The sequence below is a fragment of the Phodopus roborovskii genome, unplaced genomic scaffold, assembly GCF_943737965.1.
Source record: "Phodopus roborovskii unplaced genomic scaffold, PHOROB, whole genome shotgun sequence".
Taxonomy (NCBI): Eukaryota; Metazoa; Chordata; class Mammalia; order Rodentia; family Cricetidae; genus Phodopus; species Phodopus roborovskii.
This window is the reverse complement of record NW_026125894.1, coordinates 27465-41015: the sequence shown is the minus strand read 5'-3', so window position 1 is coordinate 41015 and position 13551 is coordinate 27465. Positions and strand designations below refer to the sequence as shown.

Below are 13551 nucleotides of genomic sequence, written 5' to 3'. Positions count from 1 at the left end.
GAGGAGTGGACTTTGGAAATGGCTCAACGTCTTGGGAAATTTTCTTCTGGTCTGCGTGCAACATTATTATTGATCTTGTCTTTTCTCTGTCTTTGTTCTCACACACCTTCGGCTCCCTACCTCTCTCCCCTTCTTTCCCTTTCTTTCTACAAACCCCTCTGCCTTCCTCCCTTCCCTGTGTGTCCATAGAAAATGATGAAGAAGGAAGCACTCCTCCTCATCCCCAATGTCCTGAAGGTTTTCCTAGAAAATGGACAGATCAAGTCATTCACATTTGATGGCCGGACCACTGTTAAGGTACATAAGGAGTCCCCCCACCTGGGGTAGCTATTTGTTTGTGTTCCTCTGAGTTGCACACAGTGGCTTCACCGCTGGAACATGATTGCCTTTGATCTGTGCTCTGGGGTATGAGGCTGCAAAAACCTATAATCCCCGGATGAGGCTGGTAGTGGAAAATTGCATGCCCAGCTGTGTGCTAATTATTGTAAAAATGTGCATGTGTGTGTGTGTGTGTGTGTGCACGCACACACACGCATGAATGCACATCTGCTTGTCAAATACATTGTGATCATGCTACACTAAGTCCTTCAGGATTCTTAGGGGCTAAGCAATGCGAAGATCATTAAGCCATTTATAAAGCCAAAGTGATTTATATTGATACAATAACACCTACACAAGTTTACACACAGAAATAAACAAATGTGATCTCTTGAGAGGTTAGCTTAGCCATATCTTGCTTTTTAAATAACAACCAAATCTTAGATACTGAAGCAAGATTTGAGAAGTCTAGCCACAGGAAGAGCAATTAGTGAGCTGTGATTCTTAACAGCTTAGCCAGGCATCAAAAAGTCCCAGTGCTTCTCTTAGTCCTGAAGATTAGAGTTGGTGATACAATTCACCCTGAGATTCACTCTGCAGTGGGACAGAAATCTCTATCCCCAATTCTTCTGGAGTCTCGCCAGAAGGAGAATGGCATCCCAGGAATGAATGTTCTTATGCAACCAGTGCTGTCCAGGTTGCTGGGAAGTTGTGACACCTGCCCAGGAGGCCTACCTTGCCCACACCTGTCCTGTGGTTTCCGTGCAAGGGCCAAGATGACTGTATAAATAAAGAATTACGGGCCTGTAAACCTAGTATCCAGGAGGCTAAATCCAGAGAATTACAGGTTCAAGGCCTGCCTGTGCTATAAGGGGAAGCCATTTGGGAAGGAAATAAAGGAGAGAAGAAGGGACACCCTCACCCACAAAAGCCTTGTTCAGAGGAGTGATCCAGTGTTCAGAATGGCATTCCTGGTGTTTTTCTACTGGCGTTTACAGCTTGTTCCCGTATTGGTTTGAGGAATGTGTAAGAGTGTTTTGGGGCCATCCCATGATATGTCATGCTATTGCCATTTAGTATCTCAAGGCTAAGCATACTTCAGGAAACAGAACAGTCCCTGAAAAGCTTAGGCCTAGGTAGGTATCTCTAAAGAGCTCAAGACCCAAGTGTACTCCTTAGAAAGCTATGGCATGGTCTTGCCTATGGAGAGTCTTGGACCAAGATCAGAGATGTTGAGACAGAAAGAAGTAGGCCACCCAGGTGACAGAATCTTCCTTGGTGTTTCTTTATCGGTTAATATACTCATTGTAGATTTGTCAATACCCTAGAGCACTGACCAAACCTTATTACTCTTAGAATCTCAGAGTCCTCCCTAACTCACATTGCCACCATTGTGGCATCCAGGCAGTGCCAATCTTTGACACTACACTTCAGGAAAGATGCATGGCTAGCCATTAGAACTTGGACAGGCTTCCAAGCCACTTGTGGCAAAGAGGTACCTACATGAATCTGGCATGATGGCACCTACATCTAGTACCAGTTGACAATCACTGGCTTGGCTGTCCACAATCTCAATGTAACTTTACTGTAAAGAAAACCGCATCTATCTATGTCAGGGTTCTGGTAATACTCAAGCCTCTGTGACTATGTACATAGCCCAAAAAAAATCCTCTCAAAATATCCAGCTCTCTGTTCAAATGACCGAGCATCTCACACACAGGGGATACTTTGGAAGTCCTGTCTGTCAGGGAGTTCTGGTCTTCCGAGCCTGCTTCCCTCCAGCCTTTGGGGGTTGAGACATGCTAACACTGTAAACGTACACAACACACTGCAGTGTGTATGCTGAAGCCACAGCACATAGATGGCAGATGCCTCAAAACTGACATGTGGCCAGCCCCCACCAATATGCTCTCAGATGCCCTAGTATTAAAAGTAGGGCAGCAGAGCAGACGGAGCCCAAAAGTAGTCAGATCTATGACTGTACTCCAGACACATGGCATTGTTCCTCTTTGTGGACATATCTTCAAGTTGCTAAATTGATTGTCTCTAAAAGCTAGCTATAGCCAAAAAGGAACATTTTGCCAGTAACTCAAGTCATTTGATTTAGATTATGACTCTGGAAATAGTATACATTTTAATCACAGAAACATAGCTTTGGCTTGTGCTCATTCCTAAGAGTTGACAGACAAACCCAAATGGACATTCTGACTTAAGAGAGGTGAGAGAACCAACACAATGCCTGGACTCCATAAGCATTCTGAAAGCATTTATCTAATAGAGGAAGAGGGAGAGTAGGAAGAGAGGGATGAAGCAATGGAGGGAGGGGGAAACATCCATGTAACATATGTCTGACCAGAGAAAATCCAGGGATTCCTACATCCATCTCCTGAACCTTTGGTGTTCCCCAGGGCCCAGGCCACTGGGCAGCACTCATGAGGCCCTTAACTGGTCCCAGAACTCAATGTCTGGACTACCACAAACCCTTTTCCACATGACTGCGGTGCTTGATTTCCAATATTTCCTCATGTTTTCATTACCCTAAGTAACTTAGAGTCAGAAGTGGTGCCCCCTCTTCAAGGCTCTTTTTTTTCTACAGGATGTGATGGTAACTTTACAGGACCGTCTCTCCCTGAGGTACATTGAGCATTTTGCTCTTGTCCTTGAGTATACTGGGCCAGAACAGAATCACAAGTTCCTGATTCTCCAGGACAAGCAGCCACTGGCTTATGTAAGTCACCCCTTTTTCCTGGCTTTGTCACTGCATGTAACCAGTGCTAGAAAAGAGCTTCCAAGACACAGCTTAACTAGAAAATTCATCATGATATAGTCAACTAGCTCCCAGAAGTCAGTTTCAAATGAGGTGGAGTGTGTGTATGTACATATGTCTGTATGTATGTATAGTCTATATGTGTATTGTGTATGTATATGTGTGTTTATGTGTATGTATGTGGGTGTATATGTGTATGTATATGTGTTCCTCGGCCTCCCAAGTACTAGGATTATAGGCATGAGCTACTGCATAGACCTCATTCTTATAAAGACCGGGTCCTTAAAACGTGATTAAAAAACACTAGTCACAGCCAGGCATGTTGGCACACGTCTTTAATCCTAGAACTCAGGAAACAGAGGAAGGGAGATCTCTATGAGTTCAAGACCAGCCTGTCTACATAGCAAATTGCAGGCCAACCAGGTCTACAAAGTGAGTACTTGTCTCAAAAATGGAAAGATTCATTGATAAATTAACAATATAAAAATAGGGTAATTATAAAACTATACTATATTGTACTATAGTAAAAGTTATGAATTGTTTGTTTCTTGAATTTTGGACTGAGGTTGTTCATGGGTAACTGAAAGCAGGGAAAGTAAAACCTAGGATAAGAGAGGAATACTCAATATGAATTTGCCAGGTATGAAACAAGAGTGGGAAACAACAGCGTAGCTCATCCCTAAGCCTACTTTAAGAAGCCGCAAAGCCACCTGCCCACTCACAGTCATTGATTCTATGGTTTTTTCTCCACCCTCTCTCCATGGGGTTTCAGGTGGTACAGCGGACACACTATCATGGAATGAAATGCCTCTTCCGAATAAGCTTCTTTCCCAAAGACCCCGTGGAGCTGCTGCGTCGGGATCCTGCTGCTTTTGAGTACCTATACATTCAGGTAGAGTCTTGGCTTGGGGACACGAAGATAGACCAGTGAACAAATAAGCAGGCAGGCTGTCCTACCATCACAATGAAGTTACTATGTAAGTTTAACCTTTAGCTTGTTCTGAAGGCCCTTTCCTTTCTTGCTACTATTGTAGTCCATCATCAAGTTGGCTGGTCTGGTGACTTGCATTTGACTGTCAAAGTACTGTCTACTTGTCTACCCAGAGCCCAACATTTTTCAGAAAAAAAGCTCATCCCAGGAACTCTGGTACTTTCACAGAATCCCGAGATTTACCAAGCTCTTTTGGGTTCCATGAACTCTCAACTCCCAATCTAGGTCCAGTAAGAGAAGTCCTAGCTAGATCCTGACAATCAGAGGGGCAGAAAGGATAGACTTCACACACTAGAGTTCATAAATTCATAAATATAAATATGACCACAACAGGGCACAATGTCAGGGAGCAGTCTGCCAGGCCTCCATGAGAGAAAGAATAAAGGCTTCTCAGTGGAAAAGATATGTACATACTCTTAGCTGTAAAGAATGAGTGGATGTTTGCTGCGTAGTAAGATGGAAAAGAGGGGTCGAATTCCAAACAAGAGCCCTTGCATTTTTCAAAGGCATGCTGACAAGAAAAAAACACAAGTGATTTATTGCAGCTTCAGTACAGGATGTAATGTAAGAAGAAATAGAAAATGAAATTGGAGAGCTGGGAACCAGAGAGTGAATGCTTGGTAGGCCATGGAGAGCAGACTTTATTCAGGAAGCTGTGCAGTGCTTCTCAGAATGTGGGCCCTGAACCAACAGCATCATCAACTGGAAGCTTGTTAGAGATGCAAATTCTTGGGTCTTATCCCAATGATTTGTTTTAACAAGCTCAATGAGATTAAAACAAAACAAAACAAAACAGGGTCTCATTTATCTCAGGCTGACCCCAAATGAACTACATATGTATCTTAAGGATAACTTTGAGCCTCCAATACTGCCACCACCTTCCAGGTGCTGGGCTTACAGGCAGGTATCACCACATTCAGTTCTCCATGAGAGTTTAATTCCCAGTCCCCCCAGCCCCATGCCAAAGCTTTTGAGACAAAGGAACCACTTTAGAACAGTGGTTCCTTAACTCTACCTAAATGTCAGAATTATCTGGGAGGGGGCTGGAAACAAGGGTCAGCAGTTAAGAGCATAGGCTGCTCTTCAAGAATACCTGAGTTCAATTCCTAGTACACACATAGGTTCACAACCATCTGTAACTCCAGTTCCAGAAGATCCAAGGCCTAGGCACGTTTATGGTATGCAGACAATTATGCAGGCAAACACACACACACACACACACATGCATAAAATAATTTTTAAAATGAATTATCTAGAAGGCTTTTTAAAAATTATCTAGGAAAAAAATATATTCTGCCCTACCCCAAATCTGGGAGTGGAGCCCAAACATTAGTTTTTTGTTTTGTTTTGTTTTTCAATTAACTTTATTCTAAAGAGCAGTCAAGGTAAAGAAATCATGTTGATGAGTGGGTAAGAGTTCTAAAAGGAGAGTCACTTGGCTATTATTCCAAAGAAAAAGTGATGTCCAAAATCAGGGTTGTGAATGACAGGGTATTTGGGGTGGGGTCCGAGGGAGACATAAAGTCTTTGATTTGCTGAGTGTTGGTAGAGATGGTATCAGTACTCGAATCAGCAAATAAAAGCAGTACCACAAGCTTGGAGACTGGAGAAGTTCATTTTAGGCCATGGGTTTCAGATGCCCATACCACATATGCAACACTTGATGAGAAAAAAAAAAAAAAACAAAACTTATCTGTCTCCAAGGATGTCGCCTGGGACTGCAATGAGAGACATCATAGTTGTCCTTTGTGCCCTTTCTGACAACCAAAAATGTTAGGAACATTTCTCAGCCTCTAGTTCCTTTGGCAAACCTCTAGAGGGACAATGGGTTGTATGGTTTAGTCTAGTTCTCATTTTGTTTGTTTTTCACTCAGACTTCTGGGATTGCCTTGGTTCTTATTTTGGAATTTGATGACAAGATTGTTCTCAGCATATTTCTCCACTTTGTGATAATAGGGACTTCATCTGGATTTTTCCTTTAAAAAAAATCAGTTTTTTGTTTTTTGCTTTTTGTGCCAATTAGACCTCAGGTTTTGTGTTTTGTTTTGTTTTGTTTTTTTTTAACTGAGGTCTAATTGGCGCATAACAAACTGCACATGTTCAAAGTGAACACTACGATAAATTGTCACCAACAGTCATCACCATAATCAAAATATTGAACATATCCAATATTCACTGACATTTCCTCAGGCTCCTTTGTAGTTCATCCCCCAGGCAACCTCTGACTGGCTTTCTATTACTATAGATTTGTTTTCATTTCCAAGAGTTTATGTAAATTAAACCATACAATATGTATACTTATTTGAACTGGCTTATTTTCCTCTTTTGGGGGGAAGGAGGGGTTTAGTTTGGTTTGGTTTTTCAAGACAGGGTTTCTCTGTGTAGCCCTGGCTGTCCTAGAGTTCACTTTGTAGACCAAGGTTGCCTTCAACTCACAGAGATCCTCTTGCCTCTGACTCCCAAGTGCTGAGATAATAGGCATGTATTCTTGTTGGGTAGTATTCATGGTACCAGAATTTGTTAACTGTGTTGATGGACATTTGGGGTAATTCCAGATCTGTGCAATTATGAATTAAACATTTATGAGTATTCATGTCCAAGTCTTTGCATAGATGTGTGCTTTCTTTGCTCTTAGGTAAATAGTTCATAAAAGAATGGTTTGATTAGTTTTCTAACATAAATTCTAATACTATTTTCCAAAGTGGTTATTACCATCTAACATTCCTATCCATCACATATTACAGTTCTAGCTTTCCAGTCTTGTCAATTCTTGTATTAGTCAGCCCTTTTTTGTTTGTTTGTTTGTTGTTTATTTTTCACTCTAGTCATTCTAATATTGCATAGCAGTATCTCTTTAAGGTCTCCATCTGAATTTTCCTAGTAACTAATGATGTTGGATAATTTTTCATGTGTTCACTGTTGTGCGTCTTCTGTGATGAAATGTCTGTCCAAATCATTTGCCTGCCTTTTTATTGGGTTATTTGTTTTCTTATTATCAAGTTTTGAGAGTTCTTTCTGTATTCTGGAAACAAGTCATTTGTTGGAGATGTTATTTGCAATTATTTCCTCCCAGTCTGTGTCTGGCCCTTTTGGTCTCTAAACAGTGTCTTTCACAGAGCAGATGTTTGAATTTTGATGAAGTTCAATTTGTTAATCTTTTCTTTTACAGATAGTATTTCTGGTATCAAACCTGGGAGAGATATAGATATAGATACATACATACATACATACATATATACATATAGCCAGTGTGTTCATGCATGTATGTGTGTGTATATATATATATATACATATATATATATATAGCCAGTGTGTTCATGCATGTGTGTATATATGTTGACATATATATATATAGAAACACAGTTGTTGAGGCCCCACTCATTGAAACTCTCATCCTTTCTTCACTGAATTGCCTTCATGCTTTTATTAAAAATCAGTCTATTTAGACAATAAAACATCTAGATCTAGTGTGAAAGCAGTTGCCTGTGTATTTGTAGATCTATTTCTGAACCTCTATTCTATTCTATTCTATTCTATTGATCTACCAGTCTATCCCTATGCCAACCATACATTCTATTGACAACTAGAGCTTTATAAGTCTTATAATCAAATAGTGTTTGTCCTCAACTTTGTTCCTCTTTTGAAAATAAAATTTATTCTAGGTCCTCTGTATTTTTCATGGGAATTATAGATTCAGGCTGTCAATTTCTACTAAAATTCCTACTGTGACTTGGATTGTAATTGTGCAGAATCTGTAGACTGGTTAAGGGAGAATTGATATGTTAACAATATTGAGTCTTCCAGTGCATGAACAAAAGTATTTTTACACTGACTGAGTTCTTTAATTTTCCTCAGTAGTGTTTTATAAGTTTTTGATGTATGATTTTTTCATATATTTTGTAAGAATTGTCCCTAATTATTTCTTATTTTGATGCCATAATAATTTTTTTATTGTTGCTGCTGCTGCTGTTTTTGAGACATAGTCTAATGCTATAAATCAGGCCGAGTCTAATGCTATAAATCAGGCCGGTATGGAACTGTGTAGCCCAGGCTAGTATTGAACTAGTCAGCCATCTTCCTACCTCAGTCTCCCAAATTCTGTGATTATAGGCATGAGCCACCATACTCAACAGTGAATTAGATTTGTAATTCAATTTCCAATTGTTTGTTAGTAGCATATAGAAATACATCATTTTTGTTGTTATTTTTCAAGACAGAGTTTCTCTGTAGCCCTGGCTGTCCTGGAACTAGCACTGTAGACAAGGCTGGTCTAGACATCACAGAGATCTGCCTGCCTCTGCCTCCTGAGTGCTGGGATTAAAGGTGAGCACCACCACTGCCCAGCATAGAAATGTATCTTATAGTGATTTTTTGCCTTGCAACTTTGCTATACTCAGCAAATAGTTTTAGTAGGTTTTGGTAGATTCTGCTGGGTTTTCTGTATAGATAAACATTATTATTTTCTTCCCACTCACCCCCTTTTGATACATAGACCAGGCCAGCCTGGAACTTACTGTGTAGCCCAGGCTGGCCTTCCAGTTCTCTTGTCTCAGCCTCCAGAGTGCTGGATTTTTTATAGTCATGAGCCACCACTCTTGGCTGAAGCATCCTTTGTCAGATCTTTTCCTTTAATGCAGTGATACGACTGTGGCTCCCTAGTCCCAAGGGCCATTGTTTTACAACCTCAACCAAAGGACAACCATTCAAGTGTAGGTGTAATCATTAATAGCTGGGATGCTGACCCTTAGAGTTTGGAAGGTTACCAGACACTATCACCTACAAGGTATTCCCTCTAAGACAGCAAAATGTTTTTGTCTTTTGGTTCTCAAAGAACAAAATGTCTGCTCCATTCCTGCAAACTACCTCTCACCAGAGGCTTCTGGATCAGAGCCCCACGGAGCCTCTCTCAGTGTCTCTCTCCTTGTTCTCATCTGAACTATTAGAAGAGCCTGGTATGGCTCATGGTGGAGTACAGGATCTCTTGTAGGGCGGGATGTCTCTTATAACAAAAGAACAAAAGTGGATGAATGGATTCTCATTTGCAAAGGAACCTGGACTGTCTTGCTATTGGGTAACCTGCCACTGAGAAGAGTGTCTAATTTTTGCTGAACCAAGCACATAGTGTTTCTGTGATCCAAGGCTCCCCTGTTGTTTGTTTCTCCAAGGGCAATATCCCCCCCCCACCTCACTTGATCCATCATGCCTTGCTGGTGGCAAGATTCTTTTTCTGGGACCCAAGGACATAGCTTGGGAGCCGAGAGAGAAACAATGGCTCCTTTAACTGATAGATTTGGTCTGCCTTCTCTCACAGAGTCGTAATGATGTTATCCGAGAACGCTTTGGAATGGATCCCAAGCCAGAGATGCTTTTGGGCCTTGCTGCCCTCCACATCTATATCACTGTGTCAGCCACTCGGCCTAGTCAGAAGATCACACTGAAGAATGTAGAGTGAGTTGTGAAAGGGCCCTTCTGGAGGGGACAAATAGCTGTCTATAAGAAAGTGCAATTGTGGAGCCGCGCTCTGCTTTTCAAGGGAATAGCCATTCTATGGGGGTGAGAATTGGAATTCCTGATGCCTCCCCCACCATGCTTTAGAGCTATGCTTTCTACTGGATATCCATGGCCACAGTTTGCCTGTCTTTGTCCTTCTGTTTCTTTTTCCTAGTCTCTGCCTCTCAGAGTTACTCAGATCCCTTCTTACTGCCTCGCTTCCTTGACTCCACTTTGTCTATTTCACTAATATCTTGCTTTTCTTCTGTTTTTAGGAAGGAGTGGGGCCTGGAACCCTTTCTTCCCCCCACCCTCCTGCAGGGCATCAAAGAGAAGAACCTTCGGAAATCTCTCTCTCAACAACTGAAGGCCCACCAAATGCATCCTTCTAGCAGCACCAAGGTAACCACAGGCGCTTTAGAGGGGTCCTGGGTGGTGCTATGGGGATTTCTACCAATCTTTCTGACTCAGGTACACACCCTCCCACTCTCTTGGGTGCACATTCCATCATTCTTTCTGACTCAGGAACATACCTAGCTTGGCCAGTTATGGGAAGGAGTTTGCTCCAAACCCAAACATTGCCCCAAAAAGCAACACATCACACTAAGCCACTCCAACAAAGGAGCAATAAGGAAGATCATTCTTGAGGTCTATCTCCAATTAGTTCTGATGGAGCACCTGCCCTGTGGAAGGCATTGGCTCCTAAGAGAGACATGTATTTTCACGAGAGTGACTGCTGTCCTTCACTAGCTCTCCAATCCATCAGTCCTAAAATAGGGAATCCTAGGAGAAGAAAGCCCAACCCAGAACTGGGACCACTACTGAGCTGTCTTCTGAATTCTAGGAGACACCAGTCTTTACCCCTGAGATGCTTTTATCCCCACCTCCCGCTGGCCCTGCTGGGCCTTCTTAGACTGCTAAGACTTCATCTGCTCAGGCTTCATGCCCAAGAGGCTAGAGGATGGTGACCAATACTAGAATCAGCATGCAGGAGACACAATCAACCCCATAGATGCCACCCATTCCAGATTTCTTGAATTACCAACTAGCTTCCCTTTTAAGATGCAAATTTCCCCAGAGAGCTAAGCCATCCCCACCTTACTCCACACCTTACTGTGCATGTTGAATCAGATTGTTGTTTTGTTTTTTCCCCCACTTGGCTGAGAGCACCCATGCTCACCACCATCTCCAAGGCAGTTTTTTTTTTTTCTATGCACCCCAGTGCTCTGATGAAGAAAGCCTGGCTTTATCCCTTGAGTCAAGCATAGTCAAGTAGGGAAATAAAACTGTAATTCTCAACACAAAGCATCAGGCACTGGGACTCGGTGAGTGTTTGGGAGAGACAGATGCCAAGCTCAGGCTAGGAGATGAGGAACTGGCATATTTAGTGCCAGAGCTGAGACTTGAAAGATAGACAGACAGGAACTTAGAAGATGAATTGCTAGAAGCAGTATTAAGGGAAACACTTCCCTCCATCCAGAAATCCATCTCTACAGAAGCCAGCCTTGGGAGTCATGGCAGTAGGAGAAAGAACATAAGTAGTTATGTTTATGCAAAGCTACAGAATATAAGAGACATGAAGGCTGGTACAAGTAGAGGCAGGATGGAGACTAAGGAGGTTGTCAGGAGCCAGTTCTTGGAATGGCTTTCCATGCCACAGAGAGAGGCTGCACACAATCAATCCTATAGGCAGCAATGAGCCGCAGAGGAGTAGAAGCAGGAAACCGGTATGATTAAATTTACTGTATTTTAGGATGTTCCTGCTAACACTAGGTGGAGGTAAGTGAGGAAAAGAAGCTGAGGACCCACATTGCTAACATAGGAAGGTGTCAAAGCAAAATAAATGGGTAGATCCATTCACAAGGAAGTCGGAGATAAAAGAAATATGATTTGTGGCTGATGGCTCCCAGATGAGAGGGTGAAGGGAAGAGTCCTGTGTCCCTCGTGGGTCTCTAACTCAGTTGCCCAAGAAATGCTGACAGAGACCTGGAAGCTTCTGGTATGAAGAATAGGCTTGGGACTTGGGGTGCTCAATATGGAAGCACCAAGTGGAACCCCATGACTGCATGTGGCAGTGGCACTCTAAGGATCTGAAGGATCTTAGGAGAGATACATAGATTAGGTGGATGGCAGAGTTGAGGGAAAGTGCTTGAATTAATGCAAGAACAAACAGATTTGATTGACACTTTAGGTATAGGAATCAAGAGGTCTGTGGAGTGCTTAGAAAGGTAGGTGGAATGCTGAAGGTGAGAACCATCCAAACTGGGACTTCCAGATTTACCCAAGGCCCTTCTTATTTTCATGGAATAGGCTGATGAGTAGCTCCTGCCATAAGAGGTTGAGACTCCACATGGAGGATGTGGGCTTGTTTTTCTCTGTTCCTCTGAATCTTTATTTCAAGGTGGATTGTTTCCACAGGGCTCCGCAATTCAAGCAAAGCTCCAGTACCTTCGAATTCTGAATGAACTTCCGACCTTCACTGGTGTTTTATTCAACACTGTAGGCCTGGTCAGTGGGACTATGGGATTTGGGGAGGGGCAAAGTGTGGAAGTATGGGGGGAGAAATCCAGTATTTCTTGGAGGGACAAAATCGTTTAGCAATGCATCCACTACATCCATGGATTCAACCAACAATAGTCTCAGAAAAAAAATGTGTTGGCACTGGGCATGTATAGACATTTTTCTTGTCATTATTCTCTAGACATGACAGCATAACAACTTTTAAGCAATATCTGCACTGCATTAGGTATTATAAGTAATGTTGAGATGATTTAAAGTATACATTATGGTCAGATGTGATAGTGCATGCTTGTAATCCCAGCACTCTAGAGGCTGAAGAACAAGGATCATGAGTTCAAGATTGAGGCCATCCTTGCATGTGTAAGATTCTTTCTCAAAAGCACACAAGAATATACATGCAGATTACATGCAAATTCTATGCCATTTTTAATAGGAACTAAGCACCTGTAGATTTTATATGCAACAGAATCCTGAAAACAATCCCTTATAGATTATGAGGGCCAACTACATCTGCTTCCAATGCCCCTTACCAATCCTTTTGTGCCCCCTTCCTATATTCCAAGGCTTGTCAACCCTTGTCTGTAAAAGGCCAGATAGAAAATATGTTTGCCTTTTGTTGGTGGATCAAATGGATCTCTGTAGCAGCCAGTCATCCCTGCTGTCTTAACATGAAAACAACCACAATGTATTAACAAATGGGTGTTGCGCTGTGCCAATAACTATTTGGAGACACAGAAATTTGAATTTCATAGCATTTTCATGTGTCAAAAATATGGTTCTCTCGACTTATTTCCAACCTTTCAAAAATGTTGTAAAACTTGATTTTTAGCCATTGAGGCATATGAAACAGGTGATAGGCCATATTTGGCCCATGGGCCATAGTTTGCCAACCCCTACTCATTTGTTTGCCTCTATATAAACATACTCCCATAGTCCCATAGCCCAGGTTTCCTGAGTCTCCAAACTGCCCCCTACCTACCTACCAAGAACTGCACAGCGATGCTCTGGGGCTGGGCTCAGCTGGCACCATCCCTAAGACTGCTCCAGTCTAGTTGCCTCTGGTAAAAAGGAAATTCAAATCATCTCACTGATTGGCTCCAGGTGCTTGTCATGCTCTGTGGAACACGCTGTTGTGCTAGCATGGCACACTGGAGAAAAACTGCTTATCAAAGTGTCTGTAGGCAGACAAAAGAGGTTCCGGGGTGATGTTAATAGCAGGGAGTGGGCCAGCAGAAGGCTCAGGTTTGATGGCTTCAAGGAGTTTGTCAGCCCCATTTAAGGGAATCCCAGTCTGTCAGACCTAGGAGCAGCCATTTGTATGCTGGGATTTGTAGAACACTGAAAGCCCCCTGTCTCCTCCCTTCACCCACACAAACCCTCAAACCTCTCTTCCACCAGCCTGACATTGCTCAAATGCCTATTGGTCATTCTTCTGAGTCAAGGCTGCTGGAGTACCTATTAAAGG

The 13551-nt window shown here is 42.4% G+C and overlaps 1 protein-coding gene across 1 annotated transcript in view; it reads left to right on the top strand.

The window, feature by feature from the left end:
* Nucleotides 1-13551, top strand: part of Frmpd3 (FERM and PDZ domain containing 3) — a gene marked incomplete at its 3' end in the record, with an annotated part of 83678 nt that overhangs the window by 42894 nt on the left and 27233 nt on the right. The window contains exons 6-11 of the mRNA XM_051178918.1: nt 190-297; nt 2915-3046; nt 3858-3977; nt 9388-9524; nt 9842-9968; nt 11985-12074. Coding sequence (XP_051034875.1) covers nt 190-297; nt 2915-3046; nt 3858-3977; nt 9388-9524; nt 9842-9968; nt 11985-12074 — 714 coding nt within the window. The remainder of the gene's footprint in view (nt 1-189; nt 298-2914; nt 3047-3857; nt 3978-9387; nt 9525-9841; nt 9969-11984; nt 12075-13551) is intronic.